This window comes from Gopherus evgoodei, chromosome 6 (genome assembly GCF_007399415.2).
Source record: "Gopherus evgoodei ecotype Sinaloan lineage chromosome 6, rGopEvg1_v1.p, whole genome shotgun sequence".
NCBI classification, from domain to species: domain Eukaryota; kingdom Metazoa; phylum Chordata; order Testudines; family Testudinidae; genus Gopherus; species Gopherus evgoodei.
In genome coordinates this window covers 89,967,098-89,986,778 of record NC_044327.1, presented here as the reverse complement: position 1 = coordinate 89,986,778, position 19,681 = coordinate 89,967,098, and the positions used below count along the sequence as shown (strand labels likewise).

The 19,681-nt window shown below is 41.9% G+C and overlaps 1 protein-coding gene across 5 annotated transcripts in view; it reads right to left on the bottom strand.

The window, feature by feature from the left end:
* Positions 1-18,960, bottom strand: part of AGGF1 (angiogenic factor with G-patch and FHA domains 1) — a 43,021-nt gene extending 24,061 nt beyond the window's left edge. For 2 of the 5 annotated variants that reach the window (XM_030565653.1, XM_030565650.1), the window contains exons 1-5: positions 18,558-18,958; positions 17,521-17,623; positions 15,816-16,021; positions 13,156-13,302; positions 10,953-11,138 (exon numbers count right to left, since the gene is read on the bottom strand). In XM_030565653.1, coding sequence (XP_030421513.1) covers positions 10,953-11,138; positions 13,156-13,302; positions 15,816-16,021; positions 17,521-17,623; positions 18,558-18,740 — 825 coding nt within the window. In that variant the 5' untranslated portion in view covers positions 18,741-18,958. Of the gene's footprint in view, positions 1-10,952; positions 11,139-13,155; positions 13,303-15,815; positions 16,022-16,876; positions 17,033-17,520; positions 17,624-18,557 lie in introns of those variants that run through there. The other 3 variants (XM_030565654.1, XM_030565651.1, XM_030565652.1) reach the window with 3 other exon arrangements.
* Between the last annotated feature and the right edge of the window lie 721 nt (positions 18,961-19,681).

Here is a 19,681-nt window from a genome sequence, read left to right as displayed (position 1 = left end):
GCTTGTATTTACAAAACAGCAAAAAGTAATTGCTGATACTTTGGAAACACCATTTCTTTTTAATTATTGTGCTCAAAGATACAACAACTACGTTTAAGAAAATTGTGCACTGCCTATCTTATTTACTTTGGATTTTTTTTCATGTTAATGCATATCTCGTTGCCCAATCAAGTTGTAAACTGATTTGCCTGGTTGAACAAGGTACATAGTTAAAAAGAATCTGGCATAGACCGCATCATAAATTATGAATGTTTACCTCTTGCCTTTTGACTATACCATCCAATCTCCATACAAGATTTAATTTGCTTACAAGATTTCATATATAAAATATCTTACTAAAAATCAAATTAATTCAATCCAAGAGTCCATATGGAATATGATTACATAGCAGAAGTGGAAGACAAGGGCAATGTGGAAAAGCACCAAGATGTGTTGATATGCTTTTGCTAGTTAGGGTAGAGGTTCTCTTAACAACTTATATGGTGCTTTATTCTTGTAAATATTGTTAGATATGTGAAACACCTGATCACTCAGAACTAACTTTAAGTGGTCTACTTTTTTTTTTTGCCAGCAGACAAGCATTTACCATTCCGACTTTTCAATCCTGCAGCTTGTCATTAGCTGAATTAAGCTCTGCATCTGTAATATACTGGGGGAGAAGCGGCATCAGTAGAGTTATGCTTTCACATTACTACTGATTTGGACATTTTGTACAAAATACAACTACTTTTAAATGCCCCCTTCGCTAGGTCCCCCGCCGCCCCCCAGCTTAAGAGTTCACTCTGTTCTTCCACATCCAACTGTGCTAGCTGCCCAATGCATGCTTTCAGACTGGGACGGCCTGCTGCCTCTGATATTCCAGAGTGGGAATCTACTCTACTCATGGCAACTGATCTAGGTATGGAACTACTTCCACTAGCACTGTGAAGGGGGTCAACTAGTGGCTTCTTTACCTACAATGAAAGAAAACTAGAGATTATTCATACTGTGAAACCTGTATTAAGCAGTTACCAAAGGGGTCTGACAAAAATGGGTTCCTTAATGGAGATGGTCTTCTAATAAAGATGGAGCACAACTGTATTCAGTAAATTTGTGCATACTTTGAACGGGTCTCTCAAAACAGCAGGATGCCTAAAAAAGGTAGTCTCATCCTTCTCCACCTTGTCTCTCAAACAGAAAACCAGAGGGAGTCTGAGGAAGAGCAAGGCAAATAACTTAGTTGCTTCAGCTAGAGTACCCTCCAAGCTGTTTGTGACAAAAAAACATTTTTCTCATAAAAAAAGGATGTAAATAATAAACAGCTGTTTCTAGTAGAAATGTATGATACATGCTAGATAATGATCCAGAATTTAAGCGCAGATGTACTTACTGACAAAGTAAAACGCTTCAGGGCCATTATTTTTAACACTATATTTTAGGCAATACTGATCTGACCCTTATGACAAAGCAACACCATTTTAAGCGCCTGTTCCAAAGAAATTAACTCCAAGTTTGCTATGAAAAATCATCAGATCCATCATTAACCGAATAAAATTCTGCCACTCCACTTCCCCCCAAAGGTAGTTTTCCCCTGCTTTCTGATACAAAATGTTTCTATTTTATTAACAACTCTCCCAAATAACTGAAATGTTTCTATGTAACTACTGAGCATGACATGCCTTTGGATCACTGCTACCAGGTGGAATGCGGAAGGGCAGCCAGGCCAAACTTGAGTGAATGGCAATGCAACCTAGTGCATGTGGTTGCAATGCCATTAAAGGCTCCAATCCCTCAGGAGAGTTCAAAGCACCAAGCCTGCAAGTTAAGGGTGTGTGGCTTCCATGGGGGTAGGTCCAGAGCCCTTTCCTCAACCCCCCTTCTCCCAGAATCCCTGTCCAGAGCCCTAGCCATTATGGGTATTACCCTCCACAGCCTATAGCCTTAATGCTGCTACTTCCCAGAGGCTGAATGGAGCAGGGAGTGACTGGAGTTACTATTAAGAGCCTGTTATTGTACAAGAAGCTGTGTCCACCCTCCCCCCCCATCCCCCACCCTGCAATTCCAGGGATTGCCAATATGGGCACCTCTGCAGCTCTCCAAGCCCAGAGGCCCAGTGCATTGCCAGACCTAAGGTTGAGAAAGGGGAGGCAGTGTGCTGAACCCCAGTGTTGCCACCAAGTGATATAGGTAACTGGAGGAGTAGAGCCAGGAACCTGAAGTCTGTGCCCTTAAGATCCCTGGCTAAGTAACTTACAGGTGCAATCAGATCATTACTAACGGTACGTCTACACTACGGGATAATTCCGATTTTACATAAACCGGTTTTATAAAACAGATTGTATAAAGTCGCGTGCACGTGGCCACACTAAGCACATTAATTCGGCGGTGTGCATCCATGGTCCGAGGCTAGCATCGATTTCCGGAGCGTTGCACTGTGGGTAGCTATTCCGTAGCTATCCTATAGTTCCCGCAGTCTCCCCCACCCCTTAGAATTCTGGGTTGAGAGCCCAGTGGCTGATGGGGCAAAAATCATTGTCGCGGGTGGTTCTGGGTAAAGTCGTCAGTCATTCCTTCCTCTGGGAAAGCAACGGCAGACAATCATTTCGCGCCTTTTTTCCCTAGATTGCCCTGGCAGACACCATAGCATAGCAACCATGGAGCCCGTTCAGCTTTTTTTAAATTTTTTTTACTGTCACTGTATGTGTACTGGATGCCGCGGACAGAAGCGATACTCCAGCGCTACACAGCAGCATTCATTTGCTTTTGCATGATAGCAGAGATGGTTACCAGTTGTTCTGTACCGTCTGCTGCCAGTGTAATTTGGCAATGAGATGACGGTTATCTGTCCTTCTGTGCTGTCTGCTGCTATCATAGGTGCCCCTGGCTGAGATCGGCCGGGGGCGCAAAAGCAAAACTGGGGATGACTCCCGAGTCAATCTCTCCTTTATGGTTTCTAAAAATAGAGTCAGTCCTGCCTAGAATATGGGGCAAGTGTACTAGAGAACCAGTGTATCAGAGAGCACAGCTGCTTCATGTCAGATCCCGCAGAAATGAGGAGCTACATGCCATTCATGGGGGGTGCCCCTGCAACAACCCCACCCATTGCTTCCTTCCTCCCCCAACCTTCCTGGGCTACCATGGCAGCGTCCCGTCCCCCCCATTTGTGTCACGAAGTAATAAAGAATGCAGGAATAACAGTGACTTGTTAGTGAGATAAAATGAGGGGGAGGCAGCCTCCCGGTGCTATGACAGTCCAGGCAGGACATAAAGCGGTACGGAGGAGAAGAGCCCAGCATGCTGCTGCTATGATAGTCCAGGCAGTACAGAATCTTTTCTTTACACAGGAAAGGGAGGGGGCTGATGGAGCTCAGCCCCCAATTGCGATGAGGATGACGGTTACCAGCCATTCTGTCTCATCTACTGGGAATGACCAGGAATCATTCCTATTTTTACCCAGGCGCCCCTGAGGCCAGCCAGGGGTATTCAGCAGTTATCAAGCACAGGTTGATGGTGACGACGGATAGCAGTCATATTGTACCGTCTGCCACCGGGGAGGGGAGAAGAGTGGATACTGCTCTTCACTGCTGCAGCATCGCATCTACCACCAGCATTCAGTAGACAAAGGGTGAGACTGAAAAAAGTCAAGAAACGATTTCTTTCCCTTTTCTTCCACGTGGTGGGAGGAGGGAGTAAATTGACGAGCTATACCCTGAACCACGCTGGACAATGTGTTTGAACCTACAGGCACTGGGAGCTCAGCCAAGAATGCAAATACTTTTTGGAGACTGCTAGGGACTGTGGGATAGCTGGAGTCCTCAGTACCCCCTCCCTCCCTCCATGAGCGTCCATTTGAGTTTCTGGCTTCCCGTTACGCTTGTCACACAGCACTGTGTAGCCTGGAGATTTTTTTTTTTTTTTTTTTTCCAAACGCTTTGGCATTTCGTCTTCTGTAACGGAGCTCTGATAGAACAGATTTGTTTCCCCATACAGCGATCAGATCCAGTATCTCCCGTACGGTCCATGCTGGAGCTCTTTTTGGATTTGGGACTGCATTGCCACCCATGCTGATCAGAGCTCCACGCTGGGCAAACAGGAAATGAAAATCAAAATTTTGCAAGGCTTTTCCTGTTTACCTGGCCATTGCATCCGAGTTGAGATTGCTGTCCAGAGCGGTCACAGTGGTGCACTGTGGGATACCGCCCAGAGGCCAATACCGTCGATTTGCGGCCACACTAACCCTAATCCGATATGGTAATACCAATTTCAGCGCTACTCCTCTCGTCGGGGAGGAGTACAGAAACCAATTTAAAGAGCCCTTTATATCGATATAAAGGGCCTCATAGTATGAACAGGTACAGCGTTAAATCGGTTTAACGCTGCTAAAATCAGTTTAAACGCATAGTGTAGACCAGGCCTAAGTATATGCAACTAGAGGTGTAAATAATAGCACCCACAGAACTGGAGGCCATTTTTATAACTTTAGGCCTGAGTGTCCTGTGGATGCTGTTAAGTACTCTAGATTTAGTTCAGGGAAGTAACTGCAAACAGATAATGGAACCTATTTTTTGGGGTTGCCACCTGGTATTGTAAGTAGTTGGGGGCCAGAGACCTGAGGTTAATACCCTTCCTCTCCCTTCAGGCATTTGGAGCATCCAATTTTGCAGTTCTTCTAGTGCTTAATCATTAGAATAGCTGCCTTGTACAGTACATAAAATGGATCAGTTTTTGTGGCATGAAAAGAGATGGTGATTGTACTAGTGCTTCATCTTTGAAGAAACAAAAAGTTTGGAAATACAAAGAAAGTTACTTGGAAATAGGATTTACATTTATTGCCATTGCAAATGAACCTCATCCACAAAGTATTGTCTGTGGTGATGTACTGGCTAATGGCAGCCTGAAGCCTTGCAAATTGAGATGAGACATTGTGGACTAGAGGGTAGCCACCTGACTTTTTCAAAGGAAGACTCAAAGCATTAAAGCAGCCAAAAAGTACTATAAGCAAGCATGCTACACTGCCTGCAAAGCATCTGAAAGCGTCTTGTGCTGTGTCATACTAAGCCTCATACCACAGCAGATACACTGATTTTGCCAGTTGCAAAGGAGATTTGTTCCATTATGTCTGGGGAAAGCTCAGCTCTGCAGGATAGTGCCACTCCACTGTCAAACACAGTGAGCTGCAGAATTTCAGAACTCAGTGGTGTGAGCCACAAAAAGTGTTGAAATATATTCAGATGAGTCAATACAATGCAATCCAACTTCAGACAACAGATATTGCTAGAGCTGTACAACTGCTTGTTTATGTGTTTTGTGCACTGAGTCACTTCTGAAGAATTTTTTTTTTGTCAATCCCTTTCAACATACACCGGGCAACAAATCTGAAATGTTAGATCAGTGGTTCTTAACCAGGGGTACATGTACCCCTGGGGATACGCAGAGATCTTCCAGAGGGTACATCAACTCATCTTGGTATTTGCCTAGTTTTACAACAGGCTACATAAAAAGCATTAACCAAGTCAGTACAATCTAACATTACATACAATCATTTGTATGTATTGCTCTCTATACTATACACAAATGTAAATACAATATTTATATTCCAATTGATTTAATAATTTTAATAATTAAATTAAATTTTATAATTACATGGTAAAATGAGAAAGCAATTTTTCAGTAAAAATGTGCTGTAACACTTTTGTATTTTTGTCTGATTTTGTAAGCAAGTAAGTTTTTAAGTGAGGTGTGACTTGGGTGTCTGCAAAACAATTCAGACTCTTGAAAGGGGTACAGTAGTCTGGAAGGGTTGAGAGCCACTGTGCTAGATAATATTCATTTGATGCCTTGGGATTTGCAGTGATGGTGCTTGATCCATGATGGGAAAAGCTCAGTAGTTTTATCACCCACATTCAGTAAGTAACCACCAGTCCCAAATGGACACACTGCATTATACACAGAGAAGCTTTGGCTGCCAAGAAAATGCATCAGCCTTGAAGTCAGTTATGCAGCAAGATGTGCAGGATAAGAAATTTTATAAAACCATGGCCACTTAATGCACATTTATTTTCAGTTCTGTCAGGAAATGAGATCTGATCATTGTGATGTTGGCAGACCAGATGCCAACTCATGCCAAAGGCACAGGGCCTCAGTGTACTCTGACAAATGCATAGGTGGAAATCAGTCTGGCTTACCTGTGGGTTAGTACAGGTAAAATAGATATTAGTGTTGTAGGAATGTATTTAGTGTTTAGACTTTATGGAATGTTTGTAGGATGTTTCATGTATTAATCCTACTTATAATATCTGTAGCCCGTAGTATAAAGTTATACTGAGTATTTGCATTGTAAACTTCTAATTGTGTAACTCACCAAACAGGAAAAGCAGCATTAATTAAGGTAAAGTGCTTGTCCTGGACACAAGATGGTCCACTGAAGGCAAATGAGGCTGTGTGTAGCATCAGAGGATAAAGACCTTGTTGATTGCCTTCCTTACTCCTTCCATGAAGGGGAGACCTACACATGAACTTATCCCATCAGCTTGGATTCTGGGATGAAGCAGATAAAAATCTCTGACAAGGAGAAACTAGATTTTGTGGTGTCTGGACTCAGAGGGGAAAAAACTCCTAAACAAACAAAAGATCCCCATACAGTTTAGCATGGGTCAGCCCTAAAGGACATATAGATATGCTTACCATAGGAGTTTATATTACACCTCTACCTCAATATAACACTGTCCTTGGGAGCCAAAAAATCTTACCGCGTTATGGGTGAAACCGTGTTATACTGAACTTGCTGTGGTCCATCATAGTGTGCAGCCCTGCCAACCCCGGAGCACTGCTTTACCACATTATATCCAAATTTGTGTTATATCGGGTGGCGTTATATCAAGGTAGCGGTGTACCTTTTTTAATCTAAGACTGTAACTCATTTGTGTGTGCATGTGTTTCCTGTTTTAACCTTGTAAATAACTCATTTCCCTCCTTAGTTTATAAATCTACAGGATTGGCTACAAGTGTGGTATTTGGTTTGAGATCTGAGTACAAATGACCTGGGATAAGTGACTGGTCCTTTGGGACTGGGAGTAACCTGAATGTTGCTGCGCTTTTTGGTGCAAAGTAACCACCTATCTCACAGCCTAGCTTGCACGGGTGGCAGGATAGACTGGAATGCCAAAGGAACTGTCTGTGACTCCATAGTAAGACTGTTACATTGAGCAAATTGATTTCATCTTGTTATTGGATTGTAAAATCTAATTATAGAGCATACAACCAGTTTGGGGTTTCTGCCCTGCTTTGAATCTGCCCTGAGGTTGGCACTCATGGTTGTGAGCCACTCCAGCCAGCATGACACTAACCACCACCTACTACTCCAAACCAAACGGTAGTTATCAAGAGAAAAAGGACTTCGCCTTCTTGAGTTGTGAGAAGAGATTAAAATCATCTTAACTGATGCAAAGTTAACCACCTTCCGCGATTACCTTTGCCTGGCTCTATTTGCTTACTTGGTTAAAAAGTTTTCAACCCTCTGAATTCACTAAACGCGTCTATGCAAGTGAAGAATAAATCCTATCAGACAAATTAACAAATTCTATTCAGAAACAGGACATATGGGCCTCTTGATTTGAAAGTGGAAACGACAACATTTCCCATTTTCAGATTTCCTCTAGGACTGTGGGGTGGCAATTATGCTTGGCAGAACTAATTTTTTTCTTTTATAATTCAATGGCTAATCTCTGTTTATTTTAAGCTTTTACTTTTAGCTATTTAAATGTTCACATTTGTGGAAAATTATGGGGGGGTCCAAACAGTAATTATTTAATGATAGATGTTGATATTCAAGCTGTATAACCATTAAAACATGAGTTGTCAGCATCATGTCAAAATATACAAAGTAAATAGACCAAACTCTAATAAGTTTTCAAGCAGCAATTTTCTTACTTTGCCTATCTGTAAATTTCAATTATTGATGGAAATATTTTTTATTGGCATGTGTGTATATGGTAAAACTGACATTTACCAATAAAAATCTAATCCTTTCAAGCCTAATTTTGATGAGCTACAACAGGGGTCGGCAATCTTTCAGGTGGCATGCCAAGTCTTCATTTATTCACTCTGATTTAAAGTTTCACATGCCAGTAATAAATTTTAATGTTTTTAGAAGGTCTCTTTCTAAAAGTCTATAATATATAACTAAACTATTGTTGTATGTAAAGTAAATAAAGTTTTTAAAATGTTTAAGAATCTTCATTTAAAATTAAATTAAAATGCAAAGCCCCCCGGACTGGTGGCCAGGACCCGGGCAGTGCCAGTGCCACTAAATATCAGCTCACGTGCCGCCTTTGGCACGCATGTCATATGTTGCCTACCCCTGAGCTACAGGCTGCTGTTGTTGAACATGTGATGGGACTGAAAGCACTATTCAGTTACTACTTCCAAGAAGACTGCAGCTCATTTGCCTGGACTCATGATCTGCTCATTTCTGTAGGTTAAAGCCATCTTTCAAGGGAGGTAGAAGAATAGCAAATTGAGCTGAAATGCCACAGCAGATAGAAAAAGTTCCAAAATTGTTGTCCTCTCTCAAACTTCTGGCTCTCAATTACAGAGAAATTCCCAGAGCCCTCTACTCTTTCTACCTTTTGCTTCATTATACCCATGCAAAGATGGGTTTTCCAGACTTACCACATTGAAGACAAAGTACAGAAACAGCTCCAAGTAGATGACCCACAACTCTGCCTTCCAAACACTGAACCTCGCACTGATCTGAGTTCCAATACCAAACAAGCCCAAACCTCTCACACTGACTGACATCGGCAGCACTAATACAGAGAAGGGATGTTTTTTATAGTACCATTTGACTTGTATTTTAAGTAATTTGCCTTATATCTCCTGAACAAAATGCATTAGCAACACTAGGTGACAGTATCCCACTCAATATTGTAAGGGTGAGTAGGAAGGGCTCCAAGTGAAAAAAAAAAAATAAAGCTGGTTGAGGGACTTGATTCAGGAAGGTGAGAATCCCTACTGTAAAAAACATGATTTTTTTTATTCTAGGTTTTAGACAACATGACTGGCTGAAATCTGAGATGCTCATGTAATTTCATGGAGGAAAACAGATAATACTGCATTCTGTTTTAGAAATGCAAACTAGCGAGCACTGTGAACTGAGGTAATCAACATGTATAATTAAAGGAGTAATAGAAAAAAATTGATTTACAATTCAAATGATGTTCCTTTGCAACAATCATTTGATATAGCAAATACTGATACACATTAGGAAGATGTTACTTTAATTCTGCTATAAGCATCAATGGCAACAGAACTTAGACACACTATCATCTTCAAGTGGTACAAGTATAAGTTCGAAATGTCTACTTATAAATGTAGTACACAGTAAACTGTTTTAGCATTTGGAAGACAAAATGTAGTAAAAGAGGCGCTAAACTTTTCGTAAAAAACACACTGATTTCAGTGGCTATTTACATATTAAGATGTATATCACAGTAGTTCAGCTGACACAGTAGATGACAAAAAGATGGCCCGAACAAATGGTATCTGAATAGAAGGGTGGGATATAACATTAAATTAAAATAATTCTATGAATTTCATATTGGATCCAAATCACTATAGATTCAAGATGTCAATGGAATGGGCTTGGGGGATAAAAGGTATTCACATTGATTTTTTCTTATAGGAAAACTTCATTTTTATACACAAAAAAGGAATTTAAAAACACATTAAGGTAACATTAGTGTTCTGACATAAAAGCAATTATATTCAAACTAAATCTGCAACTCTCTTCCTCAATTTACCTAGCTGTACTTATCTACTGCAGAGTTATGACTCATGGGAGAGAGTTTAAAGTGTTGTATATACTTTGTTTTTCTCAGGGCTTGTCTACATCACAAAGTTGCAGCGCTGGTGAGGGGGTTACAGCGCTGCAACTTAGGAGGTGTACACATCTGCAGGGCATCACCAGCGCTGCAACTCCCTGTTTGCAGCGCTGGCCGTACTCCCGTTTTGTCTCGGGTGTAGAGGATCCAGCGCTGGTGATCCAGCACTGGTAATCAAGTGTAGACACTTACCAGCGTTTTTCTTGACCTCCGTGGAATAAGCAGGTATCCCAGCATACCTGAGGATACCTCTCTGGTAATCAAGCAGGTCTCCTTCCCCGCGGTTTGTTCCGGTGTTCTCCGAATCCCCCCCCAAGCGGGTCTCCTTCCCCGCGGTTTGCTCTCGCGTTCCCCGAACCCCCGAGCAAGCAGGTCTCCTTCCCCGCGGTTTACAGGGGGGTTCGGGGAACGCGAGAGCAAACCGCGGGGAAGGAGACCTGCTTGCACGGGGGTTCGGGGAACGCGAGAGCACACTGCGGGGAAGGAGACCTGCTTGCACGGAGGGGGTTCGGGGACCGCTAGAGCAAACCGCGGGGAAGGAGACCTGCTTGCTCGGGGGTTCGGGGAACACGAGAGCACACCGCGGGGAAGGAGACCTGCTTGCAGGGGGGTTCGGGGAACACTGGAGCAAACCGGGGAAGGAGACCTGCTTCCCCGCGGTTTGCTCTCGCGTTCCCCGAACCCCCCTTGAAGCCGCCCAACAGCGCTGCAGTGTGGCCACATCTAACACCACTTGTAGCGCTGGTTGCTGTAAGTGTGGCCACTCTGCAGCGCTGGCCCTATACAGCTGTACTAATACAGCTGTAACAACCAGCGCTGCAAAATTGTAGATGTAGACATACCCTCAGTTTGAACTATAATTGCAGCACAAAGACATGCTGACTTAAGGCTTCCTCCTTTAGCTCCATCAATCAGAAAAGAATTAACACTAGAAAGTGTTAAAATAATTAATTTTTAGTGATGCATTGGTCACATTTTGAATATATATCATTCCTTCAGTCTACAAAATGCACACACATTTGTTAATCACAAGTTGCATCACAGAAAAATAAATTTTGCATTTGATAAATTTGCAAATCTGAAATAAATTACCTTATGTTCATTTGCAGTAATCCGCTCTGGATCTTTTCTTTTCTTTTTCCCTTTTTTATCCTTAGTCTGAATGGTTGAAGCCTGGTAAGACTGCAGATCCACTCGTGAATGAAACTGGTATCGGCCACTTTCAACATCACAATAGTAATAGATTCCAGTGGTTGGATCATAATAAAGTTGATTTTCCTTTAAAAGGAAAAATGAGGCACAATGCATCCTTTAATCTGATTTATGTACTGCCTAGAAAAACATCAAATTAATAAAGAACTGTGCTTGAAGTTCACATAAATGTAACAATGTGCTAAATACTATTACATATTACCATAGCAACAGTCATTACACAAGAAAATACAAATGCTAAGTAAAGGATCAAGTAACTGTGATGCAAAATGAGGCTGGATCCTATGATCCCAATCCTGCAAACATTTATACGCAGGCTTAACATTACTTCTGTGAGTAGCCACACTAGTTTCAAATGTTTGCAGGATTAGGGCACCAATAACACATTAACAATACTGAAAATAAAACATTAGGAATAAGCATCCCTAAAAGCAGGGAGTAAAACAGGTGATGGTGCAGGGTTGAGCCAAAATGATGAGTGTGTTGGAAAGCTTGTAAAACCAATGTCTGTGTTGTAGCTGTCCTTCACTTTCTAGCGCTGTCAGTATAGCACTTTTCATTAGCATTACATACATTTCCAAAGCGTATGACTGAGCTTGCCCATGCAGTGTTGCAAATTTAAGAGTCAAGTTTTCCTTCAGTATAGAACTTCCATTAAGATTAACATGTATGCTCTTGCATTCATAGCAAAATAGACACTTTACAAAAGAAAAAGACATCAACATTTGTCAATGAAGACGACTGTATATTGCTGAAGCTGAATAACTCTAGTATTTTGATCCACTCTGCCTGAGGTCTTGGGCTATGTCTACACTATATTGTTTAGAGTGGCACAGCTGCGCCGCTCCAGCGATTCTGGTGAAGACGCTCTAAGCTCTCTGTCATCTTAACTCCTGCCTCTACACTTAGGTCAGTATAACTTATGTCAGTCAGGGGTGTGGATTATTGACACCCCTAAATTATGCAAGTTATACTGAAGTAATTTGTAGTGTAGACATAGTCTTAATATTCTTTATTTTCTCCCAAAATTATTTTCAATTAAGCATAAGAGCATCCAGCTAAATGGAATGGTTTTCTACACTTTCTCTGAATATGCCTTTGGTAGCAGAGAAATCTCACTCAAGGCAGGCTACTACAATCTGTTTTGTTCAAAATTTGACTTATTTTTAAGCTCAAGTTTCTAAGTCTAATTTTAAAATAAAGACTCCAACAGAAGCTTTGCTACTGTAGAATAATTTGCTGCAAAAATAATTTTCTCCTTAATAAGAAACATCTTTGTTAATAGTACAAAAATGTTAACAGTACACAGGGTCTGAAAGGAACTAGATAAAGGCCTAAATTTGCTATTCATACTGACATTTATCATCATTCAGCAACTGCACTTTTAAACAGCATATGTGAACTGGATGACTGCACAAAACACTGCAATTGCATGTGTAGGAACCCGACAGTTTGAGAGTAAGTGTTTGCACTGATCTTTGAACTACAGTGAATGTCAATTGGTTCACAGAAACCAGACCACCATCAATAATGCAAAAATTATGGAAAACACTATAAGAATTCCTTAAAACACAGTAAACATGATTTATATTGTTCACATCAAGGGACACATTTTTGTGATTTTTTCCTCTGACTGAACTAATTAAACAGCTTGATGTCTCACGAAAAACATTCAGCAGTGTCTGACCTCTGTTGCATTGGTTTCAGTCCAGAGTTAAACCACTGAAAACAACAGTGTTACTCCAGTTTTGTCACTCTGTTTAGAAAAAACGTGCTTGAATATGAAATTTTCTTTTTCTTTTCAAATTATTTTTCAGGATATTTGCATGAAAACAATCTTTATAGAAAGTACATTTCTGAAACTAGTAATTATTTCTACCTGAAATCACTAGCAACTTTATAAATAAATTATCAAGTTGACATGGTGATAGCACACGCAATCAATATTTACTTTAAATTATAAAATCAGCTTGGGTCTTAGTTCTCTGTTGATTCCATCAATATTTATTACTCCAACTTATATCAGGCAAATGGTACAGATCCATATATGCAAAACATCAACGATTTTGAAAAAGAAACTAACCGAATTATAGTAGAATCCAGTGCTATGGTCATAATACAATCCAGTATTCTCATCATAAATAAACCCAGTCTGTGATACAGCAGCTTCTGCAGCAGCTCTCAAGCTTTCTGCTAATGTACCTTCTGCTAACGAAGTATCTTCTGGTTCCTAAGATCAGATAATAAAAAGGTAAGTTGCCTGCTACAAGAAAGGTCAGCTTTTATTCTTCCATTGTAACACACTTCAGCATTTTAAAGAAATATCCATTTTAATGAACTGATCAAAATCTGGTGCCTTAGGGATATGGATGGCTCGGGGGATTGTTAGTGGAGAAAAGAGGTTGAAATGTTGTCTGCACTGACATCAATGGCAATACTTCCACTAATGACATCAATGGGGCCAGGACTTCACCCACAGCCTTTTATTTTTCATTAATCAATATAAAAGTGACTCAGGTCACTGACAGTAGTGAAGAAAAGTTACCATCTGTTGTCCCCACAATGACCTTTATAAAATAAATTCTGGTTCTCAGTTCAGTGTTTAAGCACTAGATTGCAAAACCAGCACTGAGATACTTTGAGAGGTGGAGGACTGACAGGGATAGAGTGAACTCCTTTCTTAACCCTATATATTGTCCAACTACATCAGGGGGTAAGGTAAACTGACAGCATAGGGAAGTGGGAGAGCTGGCACTGCCAATGCCCATGTTATACCTATTCTGTTGATAAAAGATTTAAAAGTAAGTACTTTCAATCCAATACCGTAATCGACATAATCCTATGAGCACTGCAACTATGCCCATATAGGCCTACCTATGCATTTATGTGCTCATCATTATGCTATCTGATTTATAAATCCAGCCATACACTATATGAAGAGTACATTTATTAGTTTATAAAAGGCTATAACATCTAATACTAGTTTATTAAGTATGTTATAGACATGAGTAGTATGTGTTCAAGATTGATATCCATGTCATTCGGTTGCATATAACCATCTAGAATACCTTCTGTTGTACTAGTATCTATCACTTATTAAAACATTCATAGATCATTTATTAACTATTTATAAATGTACCCTTAATAGAAAGTGACGTGAACTCTATAACATAAACATCAATGTCACTGGCTTGAGTCCACCTCTGCTGAGATCCCCTATTCATGTTTTCATCCCCTCTCCCATTGACTGATGAAGCTCCTTTCTCTACAATCTTTCCAAATTCTAGTTCTCCAGTTTCCAGCATGCTCATAATGCTACTGTCTGCCTTCTCAAGCATACAAAAGAAGCATAGCCACATCACACACCTTTTCTCAAACTCCCCCCTGTTCCCCATTCATTTCAGGATCCATTTTAAAACTAGCGGCTTTGGTTTTAAACTGTGTATACTACTTGCAGCCTACTCCATATACTGTGCTTCTCACCATAGTATCAATTCTTTGGCCATCTCTACACTAGCACTTATGTTGGCAAAACTTTAAAAAAAAAAAAAAAAAAAACCCACACACACCACACGCTGAGTGACAAGTTTTGCCAGCATAAGCTATGTGTCCCACGGACATAGCTACTGCTGCTCATTGAGCTGGTTTTATTATGTCGATGGCAGAGCTCTCTTCCATCAGCATAATGTGGCTACACAAACGATCTTACAGTGGCACAGCTGTATTGGTACAGTTGCGTCACTGCATGCTTGTAAGTGTAGACATGGCCTTACAAGGTCTGAGGTATCTTCTCTCTCTCTCTCCTCTGCTACTTCCCCATATCTTCTGGAATCGACCCTCTCTCCCAGGCTTTTCCCACAATTTCACAAATAATGGTACAAGAGCCTTCTCCTTTGCAGTTCCTGCTCATTGTCAGAGCCTTACCATTGTTCTGATCCATGAATTCCATTTATCTACAACTCATTTAAAAGCATCCCTTTTTCCCCTTTCAGGTTGCTACACACTCCTTCCTCACACATCTGGAGCTTCTTGCCACACTCATCTCTAATGCAGTACCTCTGGCTGCAATCTCAATTTCTTTGTCCACTTCTGCATACCTCTCCAGCTGCACCTCCAACCTACCTGCACACGTTCTGCAAATACTTCTAGCTGGGCTACTTTTCATGCTTCCAGGCCATGCCAGCCCAGGCCCACGCCACCACACGCACACACACATGCATACTTCCTTTAAATTGAGCCTTAAAAGAAAAAAAATCCCATTTGGTTCCAGCTTTACAGAGATGGACAAATCAATGGACTACTATCCCTAGAGGATGCAAAGTTATGTGACTGCTTTAAAAAAAAACAAAAAACAAAAAACAAGCAATTATAAATGCTGTTGTGTATTTATGGTTCCACATAATGCAGATTAGAAGGATGTTCCCTGTGTAAAAACATGCATAGAATTTAGATTAGGAGCTATAATTGCAGCATCTTAAATTTTCTTGCTTTAAAATGTGCATACACCTTCACAACCTAGCCCCGATCCTGCACCCAGATCCACACTGGTAGACCTGATCAAAGAACTGGGACCCTAGTTTTATTGCACAAAAGGAGAAAAGTTTGTAAACAATCTTCAGTACTGGGTCACTGAAACAGCTATCTCGTATAGTAACATCAGAACTGAAGTTAGACTTTAAAAATCATAGACATGTTGACAGATTAAGGACTCCAAAAGTATTTCGAAACACACAGTTCTACTACCTGTAAATTCTCGATTAAGTTATCCCCTTGTCCACATTCAGCAAGTTCTGTGCTACCAATGTGTGAATGAATATCACCACCTGCCTGTGACTGCTCTGTAGAATTAGGATCGGAACCTTCACTCTTATGGTTCTGCTGCACTGATAGTTCAGATGCGTTATCTTGAGCATCAATGTTGTTACAATAATTCTGATAATTGTAATAATCTGTAGAAAAAAGTTTAAATTGCATAAATTAGCAAAGTAACATTTTACAGAAAATCAGCCTGATGAGTCTAATGTATGTGCTTCACTTTTCACAGGTAGACCAACTGGAATCAATTTCCAGGTAGCATACACCATTTTTTGTTTACCTCACTTTTGTTGAGCAAATGAAAACTTGCTTAAATGTACTTGTGCATACACTTCAGCACTTGCATAAGTAATCCTGTTATTTATTCTTCTATTATGCTAGTGCCTAGAAGCCTCCATTAAAGATCACCATATCATTGTGCTAGACACTGCACAAGTCAAACAAAACAAAACAAAACCGAACAAAAATTGCTGAGCTCCTTGCCCTGGAAGCTCACAATCTAGAAATCAGGCAGCACATAATAAGTGGATGAAACAGAAAGGACTAGGATGATAAAATGACAATAAAATGAACTGTGTTTGGTAAAAGCTTAAAGGGCAACTCAACATTTGCCTAATTAACACCAGACAATAGTGATTTAAATGCATCACAGCAGAATTTGTTTTTAAAGAGGTATTTAAAAGAGGATAAGGGGATGGGATCCTAGCAAGTGCCCCTTCCCAATCACTGACTAGGACTGTTCTGAAGGGAAACCAAGCCTCTCTGCTCTGGATCCCCTTGGGTCTTTAGGCTGTGGTCGAGTCCCTTGGGCCATCCAGACTCTGGAAAGCAGACAAGGCCCTCCTTGCTCATGAGGTTTCTATATGCTGGGTGACAAAATGGACCCTTGAGCAGACCACTTTCTACCCTTTTAAAACCTGCAGCCCTATATTCAGTGACCCCTTTGCCAGCTCCCTCACATGAGCACAGGCCCCTGTGAGGTGACTTACCAATGAGACCTCTCTCCATTAAACTAGTTCTTTTGCACAGGGACAAGTCTTTTAGCAAATTAACAACCTTTGTGTATTTAATGGTCATCTCCCCTCTACTGTTATTCTTCTGTCACCAGCCTTTTGAATGCCAACACAACATGGAGGCAAACAGACCTTGGAGAAGGACAGAAGAGTGTATAGTCAAAACAGAGTTTGCAATCTGACAGACACCTGGGGTTCATAATCTCACACAGAGTTCAAAAATTGTAGAATCATATTCCCAGTTCCCCAAAGGTAGCTTTCCAATTTTGATTACGAGGTTTTTTTGCATGCATAGAGGGCAGCATGACTGCTTGAGGGAGAAGCAGACAAGGGGACAATCGAAGCTACATCACTAGCAGTACAAAGCCGAGATCAGCAGTTCGATTTCCACAAACAATGGCAGGGCTTAATAGCGAAAGGCTTTAAAGGCAATGACAAGAAGTTGTGTTTGATGCAGGAGAGGAAGGGGAACTATATGTGCATATAAAATAAGCTTCAACTGAATAAGAAATGGAAAACAATATTTACAGGGTTAGTTAAGTCAGAAAACTCATTTAACTAATTAATGAAAGTGTTAAGGATCTCTTTCCACCGTTTCCAGTGCAATTTCCACTGGCTACCTGATTGTTGCCAAGAATCATAGTCCTCAGTTTGCACTTCTACACTAGATGTATCTCTCTCTTTTTCCTTCCTATCATGGATTTCCTTACTGAGTTCTTCGACCTGCAAGAAAAAGCATGCATTATAAAAAAAATATTAAATCAAAGCCATTATAATTATCCATCTCAGAAAACTATTCTGCTCTAGTTTCTTGCAGATATTGTAGAGAAACAACTATTTAAGTCTACCATAGATATCATAACTGATTTTAGTTTCTTGAAACTCCCATATATTAGATCAGTGGATGTCATAACAAAAGATGACATTCCAGTCATATTAAAGTTATACTGATTAAAGAAGAAAATGTGAAGGAATGGACCTAACCTCTAATTGTTTGTAAGATACAAGTTTGAAATTTAAAAAAACCCATATTTCATGTGACCCTAAAAGATAATGTTTATCATCTTAGTATACCAGTTAGTGATGTATCTTAAAATGTGTAAAGGCTATAAAACCTCTGTGAGGTATACTGTCGCAAATCTTTACCAGGATGTCTTCCATCTTTTTCTTTCTCTTGTCTCTCCCTAGTGTAGTCTTCCCTTTTGATTAAGGAACCAGGTTTGTGAATCTGAATATGATATAGAATGTACTTTTAACTGGTGGTTTCAAAAATGCTGGAACGAAGTTCCAGTGCTGGACACTCAATTTGAGAAGCTAAATTAGATCAAATATCCCTGTGGGACTTTCCCTGAGCTAAAGAATTTTAGAGCTTATGATTGTCTGGTGCTGCAGCTGAGGAAAACAGCTCAGCGACATGATGGACTAACAGGGCCCAAAGCCTGTCAAGAGCCAGAGGGAGCATGAGGCTGGGCATGCAGACCCGGATCTCTCAGGGAAAGCCCTGAAAACTCAGGAATTGATGAGGTGTCTGGCTGCTAAGGCAAGGGCAGCGGCAGTGTGAGAAGGGGGCTGTCTGGGGGAGGGGAGGGCGTGTCCAGGTGACGGGGGGGGCTCGGGGAGGGGACAGACCCGCAGCGGCGCAGGACGGGGTCGGTACCTGTGTCTGCAGCGCCTCGTTGCTCTCCTGGGCCTCCCGGTAGAGCCGCTCCGTGTGGCGCAGCAGCCTCTCCACCTGCTCCAGCTGGCTCCGGCAGGACCCCAGCTCCGCCTCCAGCACCTCCACCTTCCCCTGCAGAGCCCGCAGCTCGGCGCCCGGCTCCGGGAGTGGCGGGGAAGCCATGCCCGGACTCTGGCTCCCAGGGACCCTCAGCGGCCGCAGCAGAGGCGCAGCCAGAGCCAGGAGACAAAGCGGCAGCGGCAGCCTCCCGCCATGGCCCCGGGAGTCCCTGGCGCCCGGCTAATAACGCTCCTGAGGAAAAGTTTCCGGCGGGAACGCGAGGCTGCGGCAGTGCGCTGCGCACTAACCTGGCACCACGGGGCGGGGCAGGGGCAAGTGACCGGGAAACGGTCCCAGGGCAACAGGAAGTGACGGAGAGTGCTAGGGCTCAGCTATGCGCTTGCGCAGTGCACGTAGGCTTATAAATAGGGCCCGGCGTCGCTGCTTTCTTCCCCATTTGTTCCGGGGGTGCTCGGTGTTCAGTGGGCTGTGCACCGCCCTTGTCGGGCCGAGCGGGAAGGACTCGGTGTTAGTGACGCTGTTGGAGGGTAGCAGGCGGGGTGGGGAGTAACCGGCTGCAAGGGGCTCGGGACAAATAGCTGGAGGGTAGGGCAGCCGGATTGCTCAGGGCGGGGGCTCATAGACTTTAAGGTCAGAAGGGATCATTATGCGCTCTTGAGTCCTGATGGAGAGAGAAGCACTCCCTTAGCTTCCAGTCTGCCCCTGGGGAGACGGGGGGGGGTGTTTACGTGTGTGTAAAGACACCTGCAGAAATGCTGAATAGCGACCCCAATCCCATTAATCACAGTGAGGTGGGAGACTCTGCTGATCAGCCTGTAGTAGTCATTGCTCTGAGCAGGTGCTGAATTTGAGCCAAACCAGACAGAGATTGGGTCTGTTTTAGGTTAGATTTTACCTTGCTTCTATTTTATAGATTGAAATCTGAATATGGTACAGAAACTGGTGAGTGATAGAGCTGGATTAAATTTTAAACTACTAATGCATTCCCCTTTCCTGCAAGCTGGTGTAATTTCTTGCTGATGTTCAAGTCAGAGCATTGCCTT